This window comes from Boleophthalmus pectinirostris, unplaced genomic scaffold (genome assembly GCF_026225935.1).
Source record: "Boleophthalmus pectinirostris isolate CB_2022bp ecotype Guang Dong unplaced genomic scaffold, ASM2622593v1 HiC_scaffold_9, whole genome shotgun sequence".
In the NCBI taxonomy this organism is placed as follows: Eukaryota; Metazoa; Chordata; class Actinopteri; order Gobiiformes; family Gobiidae; genus Boleophthalmus; species Boleophthalmus pectinirostris.
The window spans coordinates 27,774,890-27,800,857 of NW_026571541.1; the positions used below are offsets into that span (position 1 = coordinate 27,774,890).

At 38.8% G+C, this 25,968-nt stretch overlaps 1 protein-coding gene across 4 annotated transcripts in view; it reads left to right on the plus strand.

Moving 5' to 3' along the window:
* Positions 1-25,968, plus strand: part of dscamb (Down syndrome cell adhesion molecule b) — a 194,632-nt gene that overhangs the window by 143,903 nt on the left and 24,761 nt on the right. For all 4 annotated transcript variants that reach the window (XM_055147714.1, XM_055147713.1, XM_055147715.1 and 1 more), the window contains exons 10-18: positions 406-525; positions 5,349-5,528; positions 16,372-16,568; positions 18,580-18,676; positions 19,474-19,602; positions 20,838-21,005; positions 22,345-22,415; positions 23,077-23,320; positions 24,344-24,490. In XM_055147714.1, the coding sequence (XP_055003689.1) occupies positions 406-525; positions 5,349-5,528; positions 16,372-16,568; positions 18,580-18,676; positions 19,474-19,602; positions 20,838-21,005; positions 22,345-22,415; positions 23,077-23,320; positions 24,344-24,490 (1,353 nt within the window). The remainder of the gene's footprint in view (positions 1-405; positions 526-5,348; positions 5,529-16,371; positions 16,569-18,579; positions 18,677-19,473; positions 19,603-20,837; positions 21,006-22,344; positions 22,416-23,076; positions 23,321-24,343; positions 24,491-25,968) is intronic.

Sequence of the window (25,968 nt, forward strand, 5' to 3'; positions counted from 1 at the left end):
CAGTACAATAGAAATTTGGCAGCAGTATTTGTACTTTTAATTGAATATATTTTTAGTCAGATAACTATACTTTTACTTACTTATTTTCAGTATGTACTCAAGTAAAGTTTGTCTTTCAACCACTGGAAATGAATGCACACAAACTATAGCCAAATAACTACTAATTTGGGACTAAATCCAGATTTAAACCTGGACTAGACCAGAACCAGGCCAGTTTACATCAGGACTAGTAGGATTAATAATGAATAATAATTTGAATCATTTATAGGACATGCGATAACAGCTTTTTCACTTTCCGTTCGATTTCAATTCAATTAGAATCTAATAAATTCCGAGACTGAAGTGACAATACCGATACCTGTTCTGATTCCAAGTCTAACATATTGTCCTGGTTCTTGTGTGCAGTTCCTCCTCAGTTTGTGGTTCAGCCTGAAGACCAAGATGGCATCTATGGGAAAACAGTGACACTCAACTGTTCTGCAGAGGGCTACCCACCGCCCACCATCATCTGGGAGCATTCCAAAGGTGAGATATGACACTAGACTCATGATGAGCAGCTCCACTAAACACTGCTTTGTGTGTGTATATTTTACACCGTTCATCCGTCTGGTTGGTTTGAGTTGATACATTTAGAAGCGTGTAATTTCCAGTCTGGAAGAATGACGCTGACTACTGACAAGAGCTGCTGAATATGAGTAACATTAATAATAAAAACATTCATAGTCACAGTCATGATTTTCAATTTTATTCAGTTTCATTAAAAGCAAATAAGAATTGCTTTCAATATGGACTTTTAATTACTGTGATTATAAAGTATAACATTTGTCTGCTGTAAACCACATCCTTTTACTGACAGAGGATTGGCTGTGGCCCTCTCGAGATCCAACCATATAATTGACAATTAGAGATCACTGAAACTCAATCTCATTTAAAATTCAATTAATTGCGCAGCCTTACTACTGACCACACAAGCACAGCCAATGTTTTTCATTAAAAAAGCTTAGTTTGATTACTTTCAGTCATAAGGGCATTATCAATTAAGAATAAGAGGTGGTACCTAAACCGGATGGGGCAAAATATGCTTTCTTACCCTTGAGAAATGTCAAACTCAATTTCAGTACTTAGGAATTCACTCAATACTCAATCTTCAGTACCAAATACGATGGCTCAATAAAGTAAATAATTGCACTTTCTATCTTCCCTGAGATCTTATATTTGTTCAAGCTCAAAATCAAACTAAAATTATTCAGAAAAGCTCAGATATTGTCCTGTTAATGTCATTTTTTGCTTTGTTTTGTGAGTCTCAAGTAAGTCTCAAGTCCCAAGACATGCAAATCCAAGTCGAATCTCGAGTCACTGGCCCATAAGTCCAAGTCAAGTCCAAGTCGTCTGCTTTGAGCATCGTCATTTCAAGTTTTTAAACCATATTACCAAATCCAAATATAGATCAGTTTTTTGGGAATTTATGAATGTTAAACTAAACTGTACTTAAAAAGTCATGGAATATTTATATATGAGTATTTACATAAGAGTTGTAGAAATGCAAATGTTTCCTTTTTAAATGTATTGACAGATCTTAGTGTGAATTATTACAGTCAGAACAGAAAGATTCAGATTTAATAACAACTATTTTATCATGTAGTTATCATGTAGTTATGATGTTGTTCTCTGTAGTTCCCTCTGTTTTGCTGAAGTAACAGACCTCAAGTCTGAGTCAAGTCCAAAATCACTGACCTTCAAGTCCAAGTTGAGTCCCAAGTCTTAATCCATTTTATCAAGTCAAGTCTCAAGTCCTAAAAATTGTGACTCAAATCTGACTCGAGTCCAAGTCACGACTTGCAAGTCCCCCACCTCTGTTGATTAGTGTCTGATTTTTGATACTTTTGACAGTCCTATCCTTTATTGCTTTCTATCTTGGATTTGTTGATCCACCCACACCGATATTTTATCTCAAAAGCAGCTGAGCCAATGGTTATTCATAGGAAAAACACATCGCTAGACAAAGGAGTAAGAGAAGCAGGTGAGTCCACGCAGCCACTCCAACAGGCCCGATAAAGAGAGGGCCCCAGGTGTGTGCTCCCCCAACCATAAAACAGGGATGAAAGCCTTACCGGGAGCAGGGCCGCGGCCAATGAGCTCGGGCTGTCTCTGTGTGCGCCTGTGTGGGGGAGAAAGAGAGGAAGAGAGGGGGAGAGGGGGTAGTGGGTTAGACTCCAGATCAAAGGAAGAACAGAATCAGATGTGTTTTTGAGCCTTTGATGGGATTGTGAGGACTGGACAGGCAGACTGCAGGGATGCTTTTTACTATATGACCAATACGGAAGTGCTTATGGTTAGCAGTAATAGAAAGGGAGACCATGTGTGTGGGGTCAAATACACACCTTGCTTTGTTTGGTTGTACATATTTAGGTCACATTGAAAAGAGCCAGTTATCGTTTGGATTTCTCTTATCTAACAGTGTTGGCACGATGCTAGAATTTCCAACTCGATTTCAGTACTAAGGAACAGACTCGATACTTGATGTGAGAATGTGATTTTCAACATTAAATCATAGTACTTTCTTTTTTATTACCTTGTGGTTTTATCTTAAACCCCGGTAATCCCTCAGTGGTCCAGGTAGGTTCCATAGTGGTCCGTTGGCGTATACTAGTCTCTTTGGTCTTATACTTCTGATACAGCTCAAGATCATTCTAAAGCTGCTCAGGAAAGGTCCATTTCTGCCTTGTGAATGTGACTTTTTTAGTATCAATACTTGCTCAAATGAGTATTTAGTTTCAATACCAAGGGTGTAGGTTTGGTCTCAGCTTTGATGTGGATATTATCAGCTAAATTCTCCCCCCATATGTTTTATGAATTCTTTCCAAAAACACACAGAGTCTGGACAGGTCCAAAATAAGTGAGAGGTGGTTTAATTTTTCAATTTGCGAAATGTACAGTTTGTGTCCTTCTAAGATGATTCTTTAAGGAATAACAGCGATGTAGAAGTTTGTCACAGATTTCCCTTTGCTTGTTGGTGATGAGATATTTGCGAGGTAATGTGCAGACATTTTTCCATGGAATATTGTCAGTAGAGTCCGGCTTATAACAGCGCACGAGTAGGGCTGTGTTTGGGAGGTGCACTTGTGGTGATAGATAGGAGTAACCCTGTCGTCATATCACTGAATACATCTCAGAACATTTAATAAACAAAATGTAAACTAAAACATGTTAAATTAATACTATTGAGTTTGGAAAAATATCAGAATAAAATTATATTTTTGTTCATTAAAATAAAATGGCAAATTTTGGTAGGGACTATTTTGTCTTTGTTGTGTTGTTGTGACATGTCCCCACTGTCTCTATGCAAACCTACGCCTGATTAGTAGTTTGATTTTCAATTTAACAACAGTAATCTAATGTAAATAAAAAGAAGTCTGTTGTGTATCTAAAAACAAGTATTCAAAGAGATAAGGTGAAAAAAAATCTTGGTCCGTTAAAGAGTAAAGTAATTTGAGTGGACACACAGAAAGGCGAGGGGAGTGGAGGTGCTTGTTTTTAAAGAGATGAGTAATGAAAAGCGGCCGGTGTGGGGCCAGGGCAGGTGTCGTGGGACGCCATTGTCTAATGTGCTGTAAGCCTCGCTGCAGTTTGTCCACAGAATGGCTGCCTTTTGCTATTACTGCAGCCATGCTAGCTAGGAGCCAGATGAGTGTCTCTGGGAGATATGGAACAGTAAGTAAAGGTCAACTGCTATTAGCATAACGACTAGTACTATTTGGATATGAAAAATCCATAATTCAAGGAAGAGCCCCTCTCTATGGGCTGGGCTCTCCCTCTCTTCTCACTCTTCTCTCCCTCTCCTCTTCCTCTCCGTCTCCTCTTCCTCTCCTCCCCCTCTCCTCTCCTCGGGATCTCCTCTTCCTCTCCTCTCCCTCTCCTCTCCTCTTCCACTCATCTTCTTCTCCTCTTCTTCTCCCTCTCCTCTCCTCTTCCTCTCCCTCTCCTCTTCCTCTCCTCTCCCTCTCCTCTCTCCTCTCCTCTCCTCTCTCCTCTCCTCTCCTCTCCCTCTCCTCTCCTCTTCCTCTCCTCTTCCTCTTCCTCTCTCTCTCTCTCCTCTCTTCTTCCTCTCTTCTCCCTCTCCTCTCCCTCTCGCCCTCCCAGAGCCAGGGGAGTCAGAACAAAGTCACCACTTGACCCTTTGCTTGCCATGGCCACTTGACTGCATTTTAATTAAAGACAAAAACCCACAGCTCTAAATGAGCTAATCTCTACACGCTAACGCTAACAGAGCTCTAATGTGATGTGCGCCACAGTGCACACGTGTGTTTAATAGTAGATGAGCGCGGCGGATTGTGGCACTTATCAGAACATGAGCAGGACATGTGCAGTTAGCATGGATGTACACTTCTGCACATTCATGCAGAGTTAGTTTTCTCTATGGCTGGTCCAAAGTCAGATACAAGGGCCTTTTTGAGTTTATTTTTGTGTGGGTTTCATCATGTTAAGATATTATTTTATTTACTGCATAATTCAACATTATTTATTTCATACTTGAGGACACATACATGAAATCCCCTGAATACAGAACATGCTGTACACACAGAATCAATGAGTTGTTTGCTCCTTGTGAGCGCCTCATAGCTCACTCAGGCTCCAAGGTGAGTTCACTCACTGTCATCTCAGTACACTGATGGAGATAATGGATTCATTTAGTCTGAACTTAAAGAGCTGGGATATGAAGTTGTTTTTGCTGTAGCTTACATTAGACTTGCCTCATAATTACTGATGTTTATTCATTTTACAATGAATGGTTTCATAATGAGAGAAAGCCTTGTGATATTGGCCCCAGTCCAAGGCTGCATGTGTCCAAGGCCCTGTGCTCCCCTGTGCCTGCTGTGGCTGTGCTTTGTTAAACATGAGTATTATGTCTGTTCTGATTGCATCACAGCCCTGCCTGGCCTCAGCTCCTGCAGCTGTTTACTGGCCCTGGGATTTAGGTCTGGTGTGGAGAAACATGTTTTCAATCCAGCCATAATCTGACAGGCTTTGTCATCAAATCTGTAAACATGCATCCACACTCATGTACAGTCTGAAGGTCAGCCGTATGTTACAAACATATGCCATGTTAGCTCAAGAGTTTGCCAAAGAGCAAATAGCCTGTTTATGTCTGGGAGGCCAATGTTTTCAGTGCTGTTTTATTCATAATTACCTATTTCTTGTCACTTGATACTATACGAATAAAAATCAACTGACTTTACTGTTGTTGCTGGTCATGTTTGGCATTAATAACTCCAAATGTTAAAGTGGCATTGAGTGAAAACTGCAATATACAACTATGGTCACTATTATCTGTGTGTGGTGTTTTGCAGGTGCGGGAGTGCCCCAGTTCCTGCCCATCCCCCTGAACTCTGGCTCCAGGATTCAGTTGCTGAGTAACGGCTCCTTGCTCATCAAACACGTGCTGGAGGACGACAGCGGCTTCTACCTGTGTAAAGTCAGCAACGACGTGGGAGCTGACGTCAGCAAGTCCATGTACCTCACCGTCAAGAGTGAGTACCACATGTACTGTCATACTGTAACTGTATTTAACCCCCAAGGGTACCATGTTAGCACCACATGTACCGCTATTCTGTACATCACCCTCAAGAGTAAAAACCACATCTATAAACCACACAGGTCTATATTGTATTTCACTGTTAAGAGTTAGAACCACATTAGAACCACATGATTCTGTATATTGTAACGCACTGCCCAGAGTAGGCTCATGTATGCTCCATTAATGTACATTTCTCTAGGCTGTCAAGTCTGTCTTAAATAACCACCAGTGGTATAGAATAACAACAAAATCAAATATTGACACCCACAACAGTTTTAAGATCACATTTGTTGGAGAAGAGTCAAGAAAATGAGTTTAGAGAAGTTCATTTGTTTTTCAGCTTGTTCTACTAGTTACTTTTTTAAAGCTCTGCTTAAGCTGGGTTGACTACTGCTCATGTACAGTCGTTGATGAGGAGACAAACGAAATTAGGGACAGTAGAGCATCACTGAGTCTTATGACCCATATGCACGGCCACATTGCCACATGTGCTGCCGTACTGGACAAAGAATCACTCAGAATGAACGGCTTAAGTTTACAGATACTCCAGATGTAACAATAACAGAAATATTATACTGTATCATCAAAAGTCTTTATTATATATATATTATATTATATATAATATATTATATATTATATTATGTATTATATATTATGTATTCATGTCAGACTGTCTGCATAACACACCTGGCTCATCAAGAGTCATTATTTTTAGTTTAATGCTGCTTCATTTTTCAGAGTACATAGATTGTGCCAAACAGGAAGAATAGTGAATTAAATAATTATATATTATATAAGTACTTGACAAGATTTTAATATGAAACTGTATCTGTAACTCAGAGCAGTTTAAGCACTTTAAAATTCCAGATTAAGAAGAAATCAGTGAAGAACTGTAGTAAACATATCATATGTGGGTCTATCCCATGTGTTGGTGCAGTGTGAGGCCTCTCCTGGGCAGCAGCAGCAGCAGCAGCAGCAGCAGCAGCAGCAGTAGCAGCAGCAGCAGCAGCTGCTCAGCCTCTGCTTCTCCTTCTCCATACATCACTGTGCTGAGTGTGACTGTACGGCCGGGCCCAGTTGCTATGCAGCGAGTTGACCTATGGCTGCACAAGCATCCCTGCCTCCATTTTACACAAGCACACAACACAAGCACTGCTGAAGGGAGACCATATTCTTTACTCAGGCACTTCTGAAATACATGGGGGACAGTTACAAGACGTACCAGAAATAATCATTTAAGTAATAGGTCATCAGATTTTGTACTTAAAGGTGCAATATGTAACTTTCTTATCAACTGCATGATTCCATACTGTTGATGAGTATACCCATAGGTTGCCATAGTTACAAGCAGGAGGTCCTTGTTCTTGCCAAATAAGAGTCAAGTTTGTGGAGATGCAAGCCCACTCAGTGTAAAGACACATGTTTTAAGTGCAATAAAATGAAAAAAAAAAAAAAAAAAGCTTTTATTTTTACTCTATTTTGCTGAAAAAGTTACATACTATGGCTTTAAATACTGCCATTGCTTCCACTTCTTCTATTGCCACTTTTATTACAGCTCTGCTACTGCTAATACTACAGTACTACAATACTACTATCATTGATGCTCTACTACTACTATTACTTAGAATACTTACAGTAAATAATATAATACTGATATAGTATGTTACTACAACTGGTACATTTAATACTACAAACACTACTACTACTATTACTACTACTACTACTACTGCTACTACTACTACGACTACTACTACTACTACTACTACTACTACTACTACTACTACTACTACTATAGCTGCTACTGCTACAAATACATGTGCTATAAAACTACAACTGCTGCTGCTACTACTTGCTACATTATCACTACTACTACTACTACTGCTTCTAGTACTTTTGCTGGTATGTTACTGCCACTATTACAGCCCCAAGAGTAGGAAAGTAAAGATAAGAGTATTGTGTTACTCTCCACCTCTGACTCAGTTACAGTAAATTGTGTCTTGGCAGTGTAAATGGACTCTCAGTGTAAACGCATTAACAAAGGAGCTGGAGTACAGTATGTGGAAAGTAATTTACACATGTAACTCTCACTTTCTTCTCCTCTGTGGCCTTTTATTTATTCAGCTATATTAAAACTGAATGACGTAACGTAGATTTGAATGTGTGTTTTCATATTTTCTTACATCTAACAAAATAAAAATTATGCATAACAATCTGGAAATCTTTGCACAGTTACGGTGATTTCTTTGTTTATTTCTTTACTGACCCCATATGGCTGCAATTTTTATCGATTTACAAGTTACTTACAGTTACATTTATTCAGGTACACTTACTTACTTAGAGATTGTACTTCTACTCTTTCTTGAGTAAAATATTTTGACACTGTAATGCCCTACTGGTACTTAAGTTTTTGTTACTTCCCAACTGTATTTTCTATTACTAAAACAATACATAATGTGATATATAGATACATGACATATAGCTTATTTGTAGATTTTTAAAAATGTCCACAATTTTTTTAAACTTGTAATACAGTAAATCATGTTTTACCCCATAGAGATTATAAAATGAAGTGGGTCAAAATGAAATTGCTGTTTGCTTTCAGCATCTAATTAGTTTAGTTTATGCTCTATTTGTCAGAGACCGTATACAATTAATTAATTTTACAAAAGAAAAGATCTCAGTCCCTGCGCAGATGAACACACTAAAAATACAGAGTTTATTACAATTGCATTATAAAACTGACTTAGATCATCATAAACATGAGCTGTAAAATACAATAAAATGTCACTATTTCCAATACATTATTGTTTTTTACCTTCCATACAAATATTTAAACATCATTATAAAGCGTTTTTATCATCTGCAAAGTTGTTGTTTAAATTACAGTGATGCCAAACCTCCATTCTGTCCACTGAATGTTGAGAAAAACACAGAATAATTACAATTTTAGGATTGCGTTAGGAAAGTTTGGATCGCTGGAATTTGGAAAAAAAAAAAAGTTCTGTTTTTCAGGATTGTAACACTAAAAATTAGGGATGTAATGATATCCAAATCTCTCTGTACAATATATTTTCAATACGATATTCACAAAACTGTGAATAGTCTACTTTTCCTTTGTTAAATGCCTTGACAAGACTTTCGTTCTGTCATCATTCAAAGCGCTTAATAATAGTTATTTCTTCATGTAGTGTGCACTTAAAGGGAGCAAAGCATTATGGTCTATGTAGTTCTCTCTGTTTTTTAACTGTTGCTGCACCACAATAATGGATTTAAGCAAAGAGACGTGTAATTCGATATAGTGTGATAGCCCATGATATTATTTTGAGACTTTTGACGATATGATATTATGATATTACAGTTATTGTTACATCTCTAGTAAAAATCATGAACATCTCCTTTAATCCGCGCCATCAGACTTCACTCTTGATCTTCCCCTCATGTCACCTCTCCCTGCTCTCCCGCTCTCCTCCACACCCGCCTGTGTTTTATTACCAGCCCCTGTAATATCGCTGGATATTAAAAAATATACATCAGCCGGGCAATTATGGGCTATCAAAAAGAATAGGTTTTGCCCGGGGCCTAGCGAGCGCGCCACAGTGGATGCATAGAGATGAGGAGGACCACCAGAGCCTCCTTCAGCCTACCACACACAAACCAGTGCGAGGCTAATCCAGGCAGAGGAGATGTCTGCTGCAAATGGGCACTGAATACATGGGCAACTGAAAATGTTTATTATAAATATTCATGCTTTGTAGAAGTCCAAGGTCAGACATGGATGGAAAAGCACACTGATGTATTCCTCATTATACATTTTCATTAACATGCATGTATTGACTGTACACTATATACTAAAGAATATATATATGTAGCTATACTGTACACACAAATAAGCTGTATTCTTTGGCTTCTTTATTGTCATGGTAAAATATTGGACTGTCATATTCTGTAATAGCCAGGCTGCTGCCACCTAGTGCCTCCACTCAGTTTCATTTCTCTCCAGCGACTAGGTCAAGAATCAGAATACACTAGACAGTTTGTAAGAATCCCAGAAGTTGTAGACCGCGCCCCGGCCAATCAGCAAAGAACTGTGAAGCCATGACGTCAAACTCAAGCACCTGTCTTGGTCCCTTCTGTGGTGCAGCACAACACTAAACAAAGCGGTTGAGATGGATGTAGATGAAGCCATACATTCTGTGTTAGCAACGATTCCCAAGATTGAGGATTTAAAGCCGGAACAAAGAGAATGCTTGGTGAATTTTATCAAGGGAAAAGACGTTATTGCCCTTCTTCCTACGGGATTTGGCGCATTACATAGGTCACAATCAAAGAGCAGCGATTGGTTAAATAAAAAAAGTACCCGCCTACGGCCAAGAGGAATTTGTGTGTCACTCATTCATTCATTTTTCAAAATAAAACCAAAAATAAGAAAACGAAAAAAAAAAAAAACTGGTTCATTTCTGGTTTAGTCCTGGTCCAGCCCTGGAATTGCTAGGCTCATCCAAACTAAAGGTAAAAGGTAGCCATTAATTTTAAAACTACCACTTCATGACATCACAAGGTGGAAAGAGAGCATTTTATAGACAGACTAATAATGCAGGATTACTCAAACAAAACACAATTCCAGGTATGTTTTTGATGAGGTAACAACGTTATAACATGGTCTAAAAGCTCATAAGAGTCAATTTTGTGTAATATAGGACCTTTAATGATTCATACATGAATCATTCTTAATTCATAAATTACTTGTTCATTATGAATTAAGTCTCTAGTCATGCTTAAAAAGGCAAATGTGTAGCTACACTATGTGGTGCCCTGTATTCTAGTCCATTAAATTTTTATTACAGAACAGCTGCTCACTTGAGTTTAAGTCTTTTTTAATGATTTTTTTCTAAGAGATTGTTGGTTAAAATCTCATTAGTACTTGACTTTCAGCCTAGAAAAACACTAGGGATGTAACAATAACCGAAATATTGTGATATCGTATCGTCAGAGGTCTCACAGTAATATCGAGAGCTGTCACAATATATCGAATCACAAGTTCGTTTGCTTAAATACATTGTTCTTTAGTAGGAACAGCTTATAAACATAGAGAATTACATATCCCATGATTCATTTCAGCACAGATAACATGAAGAAATATGTTTTTAACTTGAATTTTTGAGATTCTGACAGTAATAATTCACACCAATATCTTGTCAAAGTATTTTAGAAGCAAAAAAGTATCCTATCTAAAATTATATAAGCCTCTTCAAAATAATAAATATCATACCGTGAGATGCATATCATGATAATATCATATCGAGAGATTTGGATATCAATATATTCAAAGAGAGTTACATGAAATAGTTAATTGATTGGCTAAACTTTGACAGCAGAAAGGAAGAGAAAAACTACATGATCCTGTCTGTTCCTGGAAATATAAACAGTGACATCTGAGGTGGCTGATGGTTCTGCTGCTGCGCTGAAGTACAGTTACATTTTTGCTTACTTACACGTGCACATAACAGCGAGTAGCCTACATATTTAAATGACCAGAGTATATATAGGTCAGAATATGATCAGACAGAGCCGTGCATCATTACACGCCCTCCTTTCGGTTGTGTGAATGAGCTCCAGATTTAGACGGAGAAAATAGCGGCTGTTAAGGAGCAATAACATTTACAGAAGGGGCTGAGGAGACTATTTTAATAGGACTCACTTAAAATTCATAGTTGCCATGCAAAATAAATCAGCGATTTCCTGCGCGGGGGCGGTGAGGAGGGAGACGATGGTGTGAGGAGGGGGGAGGATGGGAGAGAAGGACGGGAGGAAGAGGGGAGGAAGAGGAGGAGGGAGGCTGAATAAGAGATGAGTTTTAAACGTTGGAGGTCCCAGTCTGACACGTTCCATCATGAGAGAAGGGAGAGAGATGGAGGGAGAGAAGGAAGCAGGAGAGAGAAGGAGGAAGAGGAGAGAAGGGGAATGGAGTGAGATGGAGGGAGAGAAGGAGGAGAGAGAAGGGAATGTAGAGCGAGGAGAGGGCGAGAAGGAAGGAGGAAGAGGAGAGAAGGGGGTGGAGAGAGATGGAGGGAGAGAAGGAAACAGGAGAGAGTAGGAGGAAGAGGAGAGAAGGGGAATGGAGAGAGATGGAGGGAGAGAAGGAAGGAGGTGGGCGAAGGAGGAAGAGGAGAGAAGGGGAACGGAGAGAGATGGAGGGAGAGAAGGAAGGAGGAGGGCGAAGGAGGAAGAGGAGAGAGAAGGAGGAAGAGGAGAGAAGGGGAGTCTAGAGAGAGGAAGGGAGAGAAGGAGGATGGAGAGACGGAGGGAGAGAAGGAAGGAGGAGAGGGGAGGAGAGATTAAGAGAGAGGAGAGGAGGAAGGAGGAGAGAGAAGGAGGAAGAGGAGAGAAGGGGGCTGGAGAGAGAGGGAAGGAGAGAAGGAAGGAGGAGAGAGAAGGAAGAAGAGGAGAGAAAGGGGATGGAGAGCAAGGGAAGGAGAGAAGGGGGAAAGGAGAGAGAGGTAAAAGAGAAGGCGGGATGACAGGAGAGGGAGGGAGAGAAGGAGGGATGGAGAGAAAGAGGTATGGAGAGGGAGGGAAGAGAGATGGAGAGGGAGGGAAGAGAGAGAGAGGAGGGATAGAGAGGCAGGAAGAGGGAGGGAGGAGATATTGAGGTAGGAAGTGAGGATGAGAAGGATGGAGGGAGGTGGGGAGGGGAGGAGAAGAGAGGGATAGAGGTAGGGAGAGCTGAGAGGGATGGAGAGAGGTAGGAAGGAGAGGAAGAGAGGGATGGAGGGAGAGAGAGAAAGGGGGGCTCACACACATTAGTGTAGATGGGCCTGGCAGACATAAGAAAGGGAGTTTGAGCTTTGAGGCTTCAAGGAACTCTATCTATTATGTTAATTTCCATTTTCATTGACTCTATTGTTCTTCTTTATTTGCAATTCTTTGTCTTTGGAAAATTGAGTGAAGGTGGCTTCCCTCTAATCCAGTGTGTCTCAGATGATGGTTTGAACCTGAAAGTAGTCCATGGGTTCATTTTATTTCAAATCTAATACTGCTTTAATTGAAATCTTTAAATGACAAGTATAGAACCTCTGCAGTCTCACTTACTAGATTTGTTTCAGGAGCTATTTTTAATGTCTGTTTTATTATTTTCTTTATAACTAGTTGACCTAACTAGGGCTGCTCAATTATGGAAAAAATCATTATCATGATTTTTTTTTGGTCAATATTATTATTATTTTGGTTAATATTATTATTATTTTGGTTAATATTGTTAAAGAGCAGATTTTTGGGTGTAGTCATTGAATGATCAGGTTCAACATCTGTGAGATTACCTTTTCGATATTTCAGGGCAGTACAGTGTTATCAAAAACTCTTTAGCTCTTGTCCCCCATGTGAAAATCTGAAAACCACCAGAATCATTCATTCATTCGTTTTTCAAAATAATACCAAAAACAAGAAAAACAACAGTTTTCTTCATTATTTGTCTCCAAAACCAAAATAAAAAAAGGGAACAGTTAGTTTTTTCAGTTTTTGATTTTGTGTTTAAAGGAATAATGGAAAAAACGGATAACATCTGTTTCCTGTTTCCGTGACTTAAACTGTGATGCCGGACTTTTGCGCCTCATACAGACTGAACCAGGACTAATCAAGGTTTAAACCAGGTCTAAACCAGAACTGAACCAAGACTAAATGAGGTCTAAATCAGGACTAAACCGGTCACAGTCCTGGTCTGGTCACGGTCTCAGTTCCCATCTGGTCCTGGTCTCAGTCCTGGTCTCAGTCCTTGTCTCAGTTCCTGTCTGGTCCTGACCTCAGTCCTGGTCTCAGCCCTGGTCTCAGTTCTGGTCTGGTGTCAATCTCGATCCCAGTATTAGTCCCAGTCTCAGTTCCCATCTAGTCCCGGTCTCAGTCCTGGTCTCAGTCCTGATCACCTGAGAGTCTATGCGAGCACACCTCCAGGCCCGTCCTGACTCTCAGTCCTGTTTTAGTCCTGGTTCAGTCCTGGTTCAGTCCGTATACGACGCAAGTCCAGCATCGCAGTTTAAATCACGTAAACAGGAAACAGCCGTTATCCGTTTTTTCCATTATTTATTTAAACACAGAATCAAAAACTGAAAAAATAATTGTTATCCATTTTTTCATTTTGGTTTTAGAGACAAATAATGAAGAAAATCGTTTTTTCATTTTCTTATTTTTGGTTTTATTTAAAAAAAAACACTGAACAAATGATATAAAGACCTACCAGAAACACAGATACAAACGATGGATCTCCCCAAATTCAAAACAGGATTGTAAAATGTATTTTTCTAATCTTCCTTCCTCATAGAAACATGGGCCTGTCTGACCACTGAACCGCTGTTATAACTCAGTATTAGTATCAGAAAATACCCATTAAATTATTGTTGTTCTCCTCCGCAGGCGTGTCCTTAAATCCTGCTTTTGTCTCCGCGTGTAAACATGGTGACGGTCCTACTGAGAGCCATATCTCTTACAGTTTATTTTTAAAAACTGCGTGGCTCTGCATGTCTTATTCCTCCCATATATCTGCGAGCGAGACAACGGGGCCCGGCCGGCGCACTGTCTGCTCCTCTCCGTATGAATAATCAAAGCCCCCTCTCATCATTAAATCATGTGTGTCGTGGTGTGAGCTGGAGGAGGAGGAGGGGGGCGGGGGAGTAGTCGGAGAGGAGCGCAAGGCTGGGAGAGAGGAGCCGTGACGGGGGAGCGTAGTCGGAGCTGCAGGGGTACAAGCTGGGGCCTCTCTCCACGCCGCCTAGTGTGGCTGAGAAGTGTCACGCGCACCACTTAGCTCCCCCGGACTTGAGTTTCACAGTCATGAATATGCACGCAACTGCACACACGATTATGGAAGAAGAGCCCCACTCCAGTCCGAGGTCCATGACACTAGTGCGATGGTGCTCAGCTCGATGGCACGGCAAAGTATTTAAAGTGGAGTTACCGCGGGATTTTAAACGGCCCCGTAATACGCTATTTTCTGATCTTTATGTTATAATGTTGTTTCCTCATCACAAATATTCTTGGAGTTTTGTTTTGTTTCATTCACACACGATTAACACACAAACCCTGTGTGTTTAAGCTGCGTTCTTCTCTCAAATGGAAAACACTCTGTTCCACCTTGTGATGTCATGTGGTAATAAAGGAATACCTCTGTGTGTTTTTGAAATCCATACACTTTCACTAGAATCATTTAGACCATTTTAGACCTGGAAAGATCTCTCTCTCCTCTCTGCTCTCTTCTTCTCTCTCTTCTTTCAATCTTTCTATGTCTATCTATCTATCTCTATTTTCTCTCACTCTCTCTCCTCCTCTCCCTTCTTTCAATCTTTCTCTCTCTTTCTCTCTCCCTATCTATCTCTATTGTCTCTTTCTCTCTCTTTCTCTCTCTCTCCCTCTATCCTTTAAATCCCTCTTTCTTTTTCTCTATTATCTATTATCTCTGTTATTTATTCTCTCTCTCTCTCTGTCTGTCTCTCTCTCTCCCTGTCTCTCTCCGTTCAATCTCTCTCATTGTCTCTCGAATATCTTTCTCTCTCTCTCTCTCTCTCTCTCTCTCTCATTTCCTCTTTCTCCTCTCTCTCTCTCCCCTCTCTCTCTCTCCTTTCAATCTCTCTTTCTTTCTCTCTGTTCCCTCTCTCTCTTCCTCCCTCTCTCTTCCTTTCTCTCTCTCCCTGTCTTTCTCCTTTTGATCTTTCTTTCTCTCTATTATCTCTATAACTCTATTATCTATTCTCACTCTTTCTCTCTCTCTTTCTCTCATTTCCTCTCTCTCTCTCCCTGTCTCTCTCCTTTCAATCTCTCTTTCTTTCTCCTTTCAATCTCTCTTTCTTTCTCTCTGTTCCCTCTCTCTTCCTCCCTCTCTCTTCCTTTCTCTCTCCCCCTGTCTCTCTCCTTTCAATCTTTCTTTCTTTCTCTCTTATCTATCATCTACTCTGTTATCTATTCTCTCTCTTTCGCTGTCTCATTTTTTTTCTCTCTTCCTCCCTCTTCCTCTCCTTTCCCCTCTCTCCATTTCTCTCTTCCTCTCTCTCTCTCTCTCCTTTCAATCCCTCTTTCTTTCTTTCTCTCTATTATCTATTATCTCTATTATCTACTGTATTATCTATTTTCTCTCTTTTTCTTATCCCCCCTCTCTCTCTCTTTTTCCCTGTCTCTCTTCTTTCAGTCTCTCTTTCTTTCTCTATTATCTACTCTCTTTATCTCTCTCTCTCTGTCTTTCTCTCTCTCTTTCTGTCTCTCTCCTTTCAGTCCCTCTTTCTTTCTCTCTATTATCTATTATCTATTCTTTCTCTCTCTTCCTCTCTTTTGCTCTCTCTCCTTTGCCGGAGCAGTAGATGTTGTGCTAATGAGGCTGGTGTGTTTTACCCGGTGCAGTCGGTCCGTCTCTTACCCGACGGCGGGAGGCGAGTTCAGGCAGGAGTCACGGCCTCCCTCCGCCTTTCCTCTAGTTAGCATCACGTTAGCATCAGGTTAGCGTGCTGTGTCGCTATCAAAGCCTACACGGGCGTACCTATAGGGTGCACTTTTAGCTTCCTTCTCCTTTATTCCTCTCCTCCATCCTCCATTTTCCAGCTGTCAATCAAATGTGTCATTGTAAGTGGTTTCCCAAAGAAAACCACGGAAGGAAAGAGTAAACCTGAGGGAGGCTTCAGGAGGCAGACAAGGATAAAATAATCAAACTTTATTGGTCTCAGTGAGAGGTTTATGTTGCTGCAACAACTTCAGTACAGGGACATTTGACATTAAAAGAAAGATAAATAATCTCTCTTGTGTTTTGTCCCTGCTTCACCCAGTCCCGGCCATGATCACGTCGTACCCCAACACCACTCTGGCCACTCAGGGCGAGGAGAAGAGGATGAGCTGCATCGCCCATGGGGAGAAGCCCATCATGGTGCGCTGGGAGAAGGAGGAGCGCATCATCAACCCCGAGACCAGCCGCTACGTGGTCACCGTCAAAGAAGTGGCCGATGAGGTCGTCTCTACTCTAGTGGTGAGTCCTGTGTCTGTGGAGGAGTTTTTATCTTAATACATCATGACATAAGGGAACATATTTACTCTTCTCTGGGATCTGTCCTAACAAATGTGTGTCTAAAATTGAAAACAACAGCTCCCAACTCAACAAAATAGATTCTGACCAGGGATCTGTTATCAGTTATGTTTATTGTTGTCACAGTATTTGTCGAACAAACCTGTTGTCTAAATTAGAACAAGTCATAACTTTAAAGACATGGTATTACACTGTGGGGTATTAACTGCTAACTAGGGTTATCTCCTAATTGTGATAAACCTTGAAAAGAACAATAAGTTACAAATGCAGTAACGAAAATATATGCTATGGCATAGGCTATAAGCTACAGCGTATCCTGAGACCGCAACGGGTACGGTCAGTTGGTTTATTTACCACCGTCTTCATACATATTGTTCATACAGCCTTGTCAACATTCACTGGCATTCGGCCTGAAGCCAAAATGCTGCCAAATTGCAGAAGTACTAGTATTTTTTTTCGGACCACGTCGTTTGTGGCTGGACTTGCCATCTTTTCTTGGTCTCCCTTATGAGCGTCATGTGACAACGGAACAAATCGAATCGAACGTCACCTCCCCACGCAGTTAAAAGAAACATTATAGACACTTTTAGTTTTAAATTGTGATAGTATTAAATTGAAAATACAACCACACATTCATTTGTGCTGAGCAAACAAATTTAGGAATCAATAAATTATAATATTATATTAGGTCCTTATGCGCTGCAGATTTTTTTAATGACAGTAATGAAAGTAAGAATGTTGCCACTTTTTGATAATTCAGGATACCTTAATACTGTAATACCGTACTAACACATAACATATTTAGATTTAAATAAAAGCACGTTTTGTTTTTTTAGTTTTTTAATGCTCTGAGTCCCCCAACCCCCTCCCTTTGCTTCCCACGCTCACCCCTCCTTCAAAGTGCTATCACAACACAATCAGCATGCATTAAGCCAATGAAACTACTGCACATTACATCAGGTTTGTGAAGTTGTAGTGTATTGTTTTGTATCATGGTTTTGTGTATTTATGACAAATGGGTTACGTAGGTTTGTGGGTTTGGAACCTTGGATGAAATCGTACTGCCAACCATAATGAGGGTTTGAATAGTGCCCAGGAGAGATCCATCAGTTTACAACAGGGGTCACCAAACTTTTTTCTCTGGGGGCCACATTATCGCGCCTGACTGATGGGGGCCGGTGTCGTGTCAGCCGTATAACAGAACTGAACGACCCTGACGACGCAGATTATATTCTCTGAAAACCACCACACTTTCTTTACACATCAGACAAAAAGCACGGTCCTTACACTGAACAAAAAATTATCGGTCATCCTCTGTTCTTGTTCTCGGCACTCTCTGTCAACTTTTCGTACTTTAACACTCTCCGTTTTGGTTTCCTTAACTGCACTTCAGAACTCTGCATGTGCGTTGACTGTCCCTGTTTGATTTTGAGCTTGTCAGGTGATGAAAATTCAGCGGCAAATGTAAATACATCATATAATTATTTAAATATAAATATAAATACTTCATGCAAATATATAGCTTTATTTGAAAAAATCTACAAAATACAAGATGCAGATGTGTTATTATTTGCCAACAAGTAATTAAAAAAAATAGGCCATGATAATTTTTGCGGATTGCCTCAGAGGGCCAGTTCAAGTGGTGGTGGACAGAGGGGCAGGGGGGCCGATGAAAGGGGCGTGGAGAGCCAGAGTCAGCCCGTGAGCCTTAATTTGATGACCACTGGTTTAAAGAATGAGTGCGTTAAATGGGTTTTCTAGACAGAATGGCACATTTATTATCCATTGTAAACTTTTACCTTAAATACATTTTCCTAAAACCTTTTCATATTATCACATACATCAACAGGGCCTCATGCATATTTTTAAACATACTCTTTCCTGTCTGACACACAAAAACACTAAGTCGTGTGAATAATAAATAATTCCGTTGCTGAATGCCCTTTCTCCTCAGATCATGCCGACTGTTCGTGAGGACTCGGGCTTCTTCTCCTGTCATGCCATCAACTCCTTTGGAGAAGACAGAGGGATAATTCAGCTGACGGTGCAAGGTACGCCCCCCGCTGGACACCTTCTCCACTCTCACGTCTATTTCAGCTTTAGTTAGCTCGCCCCAAATCCCTCCTGGACAGCTAATGTTCCCCTGCATCTGTTATGTAATCCATTCATTTATTAGCTCGACTGTTGCATACTGTGCACTCCTACCTGTGATTGCTCTGTGGGGAGACGAGCAGACGGGATTCAGCTGAGGCATCTGTCTTGTCTGCCGGCTTTGCTATTTAAGGATCCACATGTTTTTTCTCTTTTTACACATGTTTTATTTTTGACTAGTTATCAGGTACTGGGATTTTAATAGGCACAATTCTACAGTTTTGTGTGTATAAGATGTTGTTTTCTATCTATACAGTTCTAGTAATGTCAAGGGGGAGGTTTGTGCCAAATACAGCCAATAGTGTAGAATAAGTTTAATAGATTATGAGGCTATTATTATTATTTTCATTTTCTTATTTGAAATACGTTTGGTGCTACAATAATTTCAGGTTTAGCTCTAAAGTTAAGGTATTGTAGAATATGCATAACATTCATCAGGCCTAAGTAGCTGCTGTCACTACTGGATGATCCTTTTGTCAACCAAAATGAAATGTACCAGCATTTTTACCAACTGTGCAAAATTCAGAATTCACAGAATTTTTCTATGGACCCTACTTAGACAATTTAGGGATCACATAGCTGTCTTGCTCACAACATATTCACTCTAAAAACGTTACCCAGTTTACAGAGTTAAATCTCCTTTTGCTACAGTCGCACACATACATATCTGCTCATGTTGTGTTGATGTATATTTCAGAACCACCAGACCCTCCAGAAGTGGAAATTCGAGACGTGAAAGATCGCACCATAGCCCTGCGCTGGACTATGGGCTTTGACGGCAACAGCCCCATCACAGGATATGACATCGAGTGCAAGAACAAATCAGGTAGACCCAAATATGTAGTTCCAAAAATGAAGTGAGCATGAGGGCGTTTCTGGCTCCAGTTGACTTTACACTGAAAATTTGTCACCCCCTGTTTCTGTAACTTCTGCTGTGAGCCACATCATTTTAGTCTTAAAATATAACAAAAATAATGCAGTAATAATTCAATAAATAAATTCCTTTTCCTAATATGGACCTAGCTTCATAATCGCCATTATAATCACTAGCCTTGTGAGCTTCATTTTACTGGAGCCGAACACTATGGGTGACGTCACACTCACTTAGTTCACCTCTTCATGTCTTTAGCAGAAGAAGTAAAATAATCAACTTTGTTCCAATATACTTGGTACTAGTAAATATGTTAGTAATTATTATATTATGATAGGAAACATTTCAAGATTTTAAATTACATTAGCAGACTAGTGAAATAAATATGCATCCTGTTGGACTATTTTTCTGACTTTTGTAATAAAAAAAAAAAAATGCTTGACTGAATTTTGGGACAGTAAAAATATGTTTTCAGCTTTTCCAAATAAAATTAATAATAATAAAACGCAAGGGAGTTGAGAGCTTCAGAAAGGGGATCAAATTATAAGATACAGGTGTTCTTCAAAGATAAGGCCGATAACAAAGAGGAGGCACTTACATACATACTGTAAAAATGTCTGAGTAGTAATGTAAAACTTGAATATGCTACACTTTACACCTAGTGAAAAACTGTTGTAAAGTAAAATGTAAAAATGTATCGTGTAAAAAATATAAAAAGTAAAAATCTATCTGAAAATAAGTATCTTTTAAGCTACATTCAAAGATAAGGCCGATAACAGGAAGGAACAGAGAGTAGTCCTGTTACTCATGATTCTGACTGATACATGCTGTAAAAATGTGTGAGTAGCAGGCCCATCAACAGAAATTTGGGGCCTGGGGCAAGAAGCCTCACATGGGCCCTTCTCTTAATAGGCAGAGGTCTCTAAAACCCTGGTGCCCTGGACAACAGACCCCTTTGTCCCACCCTATCAATTCTCCTGATGAATTGTAATGTAAAACTTGGATATGTTACACTTTAGACCTACAAAAAATCTGTTGTAAAGTAAAAAAACCAAAAACAAAAAATCAAATCTGATCGTAAATTAAAAATAAGTCCTTTGTTACATTCCACCACTTGGTACATCTTTGTTTATTATCTACACTTCTGATTAACTCTGCCACTGTCTCTTCTTCTCCTCTTCTCCCTGTAGCCTCGTGGTTGTCAGCCCAGGTAACCAAAGACGTGTCACCACAGCTCAACCAAGCCACCATCATCGACCTCCACCCCTCCTCTACCTACAACATCCGCATGGTCGCCAAGAACATCATCGGCAACAGCAACCCTAGCAACGAGCTCACCATCACCACGGACGAAGCAGGTAAGACTGAAAGCACACAGCGACATTCAAGATGCTATTTCACACAGGGAAACCAAATCTATGTTTATTTTGATTTTTTTCTCATTGGCATGGAATTTTAGATTTGCAGATTTGAGTATAGATTTGCAGATTTGATTTTAGAAGTGCAGATTCGAGTTTAGATTTTCTGATTAGTGTTTAGATTTTATTTTAGATTTTTCAGATTTGATTTTCAGTGTTGATTTTAGATCATCAGATTAGATTTTCAGATTATATTTTAGATTTTCAAATTTGATTTTAGATTATCCGATTTGATTTTCAGATTTGATTTTAGAGTTTTGTATTTGAGTTTAGATTTTCAGATCTGATTTTCAGATTTGATTTTTGATTTTAAGATTCGATTTTAGATTTGATTTCTGATTTTCAGATTTGATTTTAGATTTGATTTCTGATTTTCAGATTAGATTTTTGATTTGATTTTAGATTTTCAGATTTGATTTTTGATTTTCAGATATGATTTTAAATTTGATTTCAGATTTTTAGATTTGATTTGATGATGATTTTAGATTTGATTTTCAAATTGATTTTTGATTTGATTTAACATTTTCAGATTGTACTTTAAATATGCAAGGTACCAAACTCTGTTTCTCAGTTCTCGCACCGAAAATAGCCAGCCTTACTGACAAAATACGGTTTGTCAAACTAATTAAAAATGACAACAAGATTTTTGTCACTTTTTATCTAAATTTTTTTCTTGAGAATGCTATCCATACAGACAGTTAGTATATATAGATTTCGTTAGAATTTTACCCCACGTCCCACAGGTATGTCTTTGTATAGATTTTGTCCAAGGCTTCCTGCTATTGTTAAAATTCTCATCTACTATTTCAATGCTTAATTTTACAGTTCATGTGTGAAAAATGAACATTGTAATTTGCAAAACCTGTGGATGAAAATGTATGGTTGGCTAATACACACCAGGTACTTCAAATGTTGTTCAAAAATGTCCTTGTATATATGGTAATAATTTAGTTTTATATCAGGATACGCATCTGCCTTCAGTCATCTCAATCAGTGTTCAGTTATCGTCTATTGCCTGTAATGTTCCCCGCAGGCAAAACACACATTAAATCGGTCCATTTCACAGAATTCATTGCTAAAATAGAGTAATAAAACCCATTTCCTCATAATTAAAGGTTAAGCTGATGATGATGTTACGAGCTTGTCTGATTCTTATGGACTAGGATTTTAGCAGGTGTGTAAATTACCCAAGGCCAGGAAAAAACAGTGGTATTTGTGGCTCGGCAGCACCATCTAGTGGATCCTGTGGTAATAACAATAATGGCTGTTTATTTCATAGCTCCTGATGGTCCGCCACAAGATGTGACGCTGGAGCCCACCTCTCCACAGACCATCAAGGTTTCCTGGAAGGTATGTTTGAATACTACCACTATACAGCCAAAATCCTCCATCTTTTTATCTTTACTTGGACTTCTAAACAACAAAAAATCTGGTAGCTTAATATATTGCTCATGTGATTCATATTTTCATTTTGCACCTGTATTCTGTATTCTATAAATTAAACTACTGATATTATTATTATTATTATGTCTCATTGTGCTGCCTGAAAAGTGAATTTCCTTTGGGATAAATAAAGTATATCTATCTAACATAACATACATATAATAATACTAGATTAATTTAGTTTTTATGGCTGCGTCTACACATCTTGTCGATAAAATTTTTATTTATAACTTGTACAAAGCCTTTAATGGTATAATTTTTGCAGTTTTGTAGCAGAAAAGTACAACAACTGCTGTTCAAATTATTCAATATAAATAATCTCAAACTAATAATGAACTAAAAATGGAAAAAAAAACAACTTTGATATAAAAAAATAAGAGAATAAAATACAGCCTGAGATTAATAAAATTAAGATAACTACATTACACAAGCTATTATGTGCAATAAGTAACTAATACTAAGACTAAACTAGTAAATGTGTGTTCAAATGTATGTAAAAATGGTAAATTATAATGCGACAATTATAATCTATCCTAGACTAATACTTCTATGATTTTTGTATCTCCAGCCCCCACATAAGCACCTCCAGAACGGGGTGATCCGGGGCTACCAGGTGGGCTACAGGGAGTACAGTCCTGGGGGCAGTCACCAGTTCACCATCCTGAGCGTGGACAGCACAGGGGACACCACGGAGAGCATCATCCTGGACAACCTCAAGAAGTTCACCCAGTACAGTGTGGTGGTGCAGGCGGCCAACAGAGCAGGGACTGGGCCCTCCTCACAGCAGGTGGTCACCAAGACACTGGAGGATGGTAAGAATTCACTCATCTACTAGGCAATGGTGTATGAAGTACTCAGTTGTGTTAGTAAAAGTACAGATACAAAGGTAAAAGGTTACTCAAAAACTCTACTAATAAATAAAAGTATTAAAGTACCTGTTTAAACGTGTATTTTAAGAGTAAAAAGTAAAAGTATTTTGTAGCGATTTTGAGAGATAGAGGTATTCCTTATTATTAGTCTGTCTACATCTCCAAAGCTCAAAAAGAAGAGGGAAAAAAAGATATTTACCCCCAAAATGACTGACACATTAGGGCTTGTTTGTTTTTTGGAGAGATTTTGGACCCCACCCTTTAAATCATGGTGTATTCTGACATCTAGTGGACAGCTCGGAAAGTACAACTCCTTGATAAAAATATTGCATTTATTTTTAGTTATTTATATATTTTAGTTATTTAAGTATCGAAACAGTACTTAAATAAAATTATGTGATGGTAAGTGATTTGCTAGTTACAATTAAGTTATAGTGATAGATATCATTTTATTCCACTGTTTTTGTATTCCAATTATGTAGAAGGTAACAAAAAGTACAGAATTAAAAAGTACAAAAGTAGAAGTACAATATTTAAGTAACATTTTTTAGATATCTGTACTTTACTTAAGTAAATTTTACAGAGGATACTTTTTACTTTTACTTCACTACATTTGAGAATGTGTATCTGTACTTTCTACTCTACTACATTTTAGGTCTGGACTGAAAAGTAAAAAGCACTTTTCTTTATGATTTGGGACCTGCTAAAATGGCGAAGGCTTTATTTATTTTTTAGCACATTTAATTTGAGTTAACATGCCAACTCTGAGCAAACCAAATACACAAAAAAAAAGCTACAAAAATTAAGAAAAGAATTGCATCACTTAAAATTTGCTGAATCTTTTTTCAGAATCACAACATTTCATCATTTAATTGCTCTAAATGATGTTTGTTTGTATTGTCATTCACATTTGCACTAAATCAAATTCCATTAATTAATAATTTTCTCTTTCTCCCCTGTGTTCAGTCCCATCCCGTCCACCTGAGAACGTACTGGCTGTGGCGAAGTCCCCAGAGGTCATCTCTCTCTCCTGGATGCCTCTGCCCCGAGAGGCTCTCAATGGAAACCTGCAGGGCTACAGGGTCATTTACTGGGCCAACCTGCCTGATGGAGGTAAGAGCTCACGATACACCACGCTACATTGAGATCTGATTAATATAGTTACAGGCTTGTTACTATTAAAGGGCCTATATTCCACTATTTTCTGATGTGTGTTATAATGTTGTTTCCTCATCAGAAACATACCTGAAGTGTTTTGTTTCAATCGCACAAGTTTAACACACAAACCCTGCATATTTAGACTGACAGAAAACACTCTGCTCTGCCTTGTGATGAAACAGATAGTGCTCCACTGTGTTTATAAACTCATACATACACCATTACTTGCATCATTTGGATAATTTCAGCTCTGGAATTGCCCATATCTACTGAACAAAACATAAAATGTAACTAATAACTTGAAAACTACAAATTTTTGAGCTTTTATGATGCAGACAGACTAATAATAATAATAAAGGATTACTCAAAAAACAATCTTTGCAGAATATTATGTTTTCATATTCTGACTTTTTCTCAACCAGATCACTTGACAATAATGTTTTATAAAGTTGATTTAAAGTGTTACTTTTGGGGAGGAGGGTCTGCCACCTGCTTGCCTCCCACAAAGCCCAGGCTGGGGTCGTCACAATTACTATTAAACTATTCTATATCCATGAAGTGAAGCAGATGATACAGCCACACGCCGTAAGAATGCATGTTTTGATAGTATTAATTGATTAAATGCAGGATAGACATATTATTTACCATATTGTTAAAGCAAAAACATCGCCATGGAGGCAAGCAGACGGTGGACACTGCACCAGAAAAGTTAAAAAGTGCATCTTTAAAATATTAGTGAAATGTAGTGCTGTAAAGAAAGTGATTCATACCAAAAGTTTCAATTAATTCTATCATTATAATTAGGCCTGTAACGATAACAAATTTTGCTGGACAATTAATTGACCAAGAATTTATTGCGATAAATGATAATATTGACATGTTGAGACCATTTTCAACTAATATAATGACCATGGAATAAAAATGCAAATACACCCTCTCAATGATCAATAAACCTTACTTTCTAAAGAACATTTAACATTAAATCAAATAGACTTGTTATAATCCTACATAATTATGGCGATGGTCAGATTTCTTCTATAATGTACTACACTATTGTGGTATGGCGAGGATCTTGCCTGCAGTCTGGCTTCTCTCCATCAATAATTCACAATGCAATAACTGGGCTGGTGGATTGCCTCAGCTGTGAATGACAGGGAGGAAAGAGGAAAGGTGAGAGAATCATATAAAAATGTTGACAGAAAGTACATGCCACAGTAAGCAACTCATTTACTTTTCACTTATGTTTAGCTCTTCTTCTACATGATGTAGACCAGGGTGCCCATAACTTAACATAATATTTTCCACGTAAAAGGCCGTCATTAAAGCAATGGTTAAATTGTCTTCTATTATTGTTTGTGCATGTTGATTAAAAACAGATACTCCTTACACATTTGATTCTCCCACAGGCTTCATTTGACATTTTTAAGATGTTG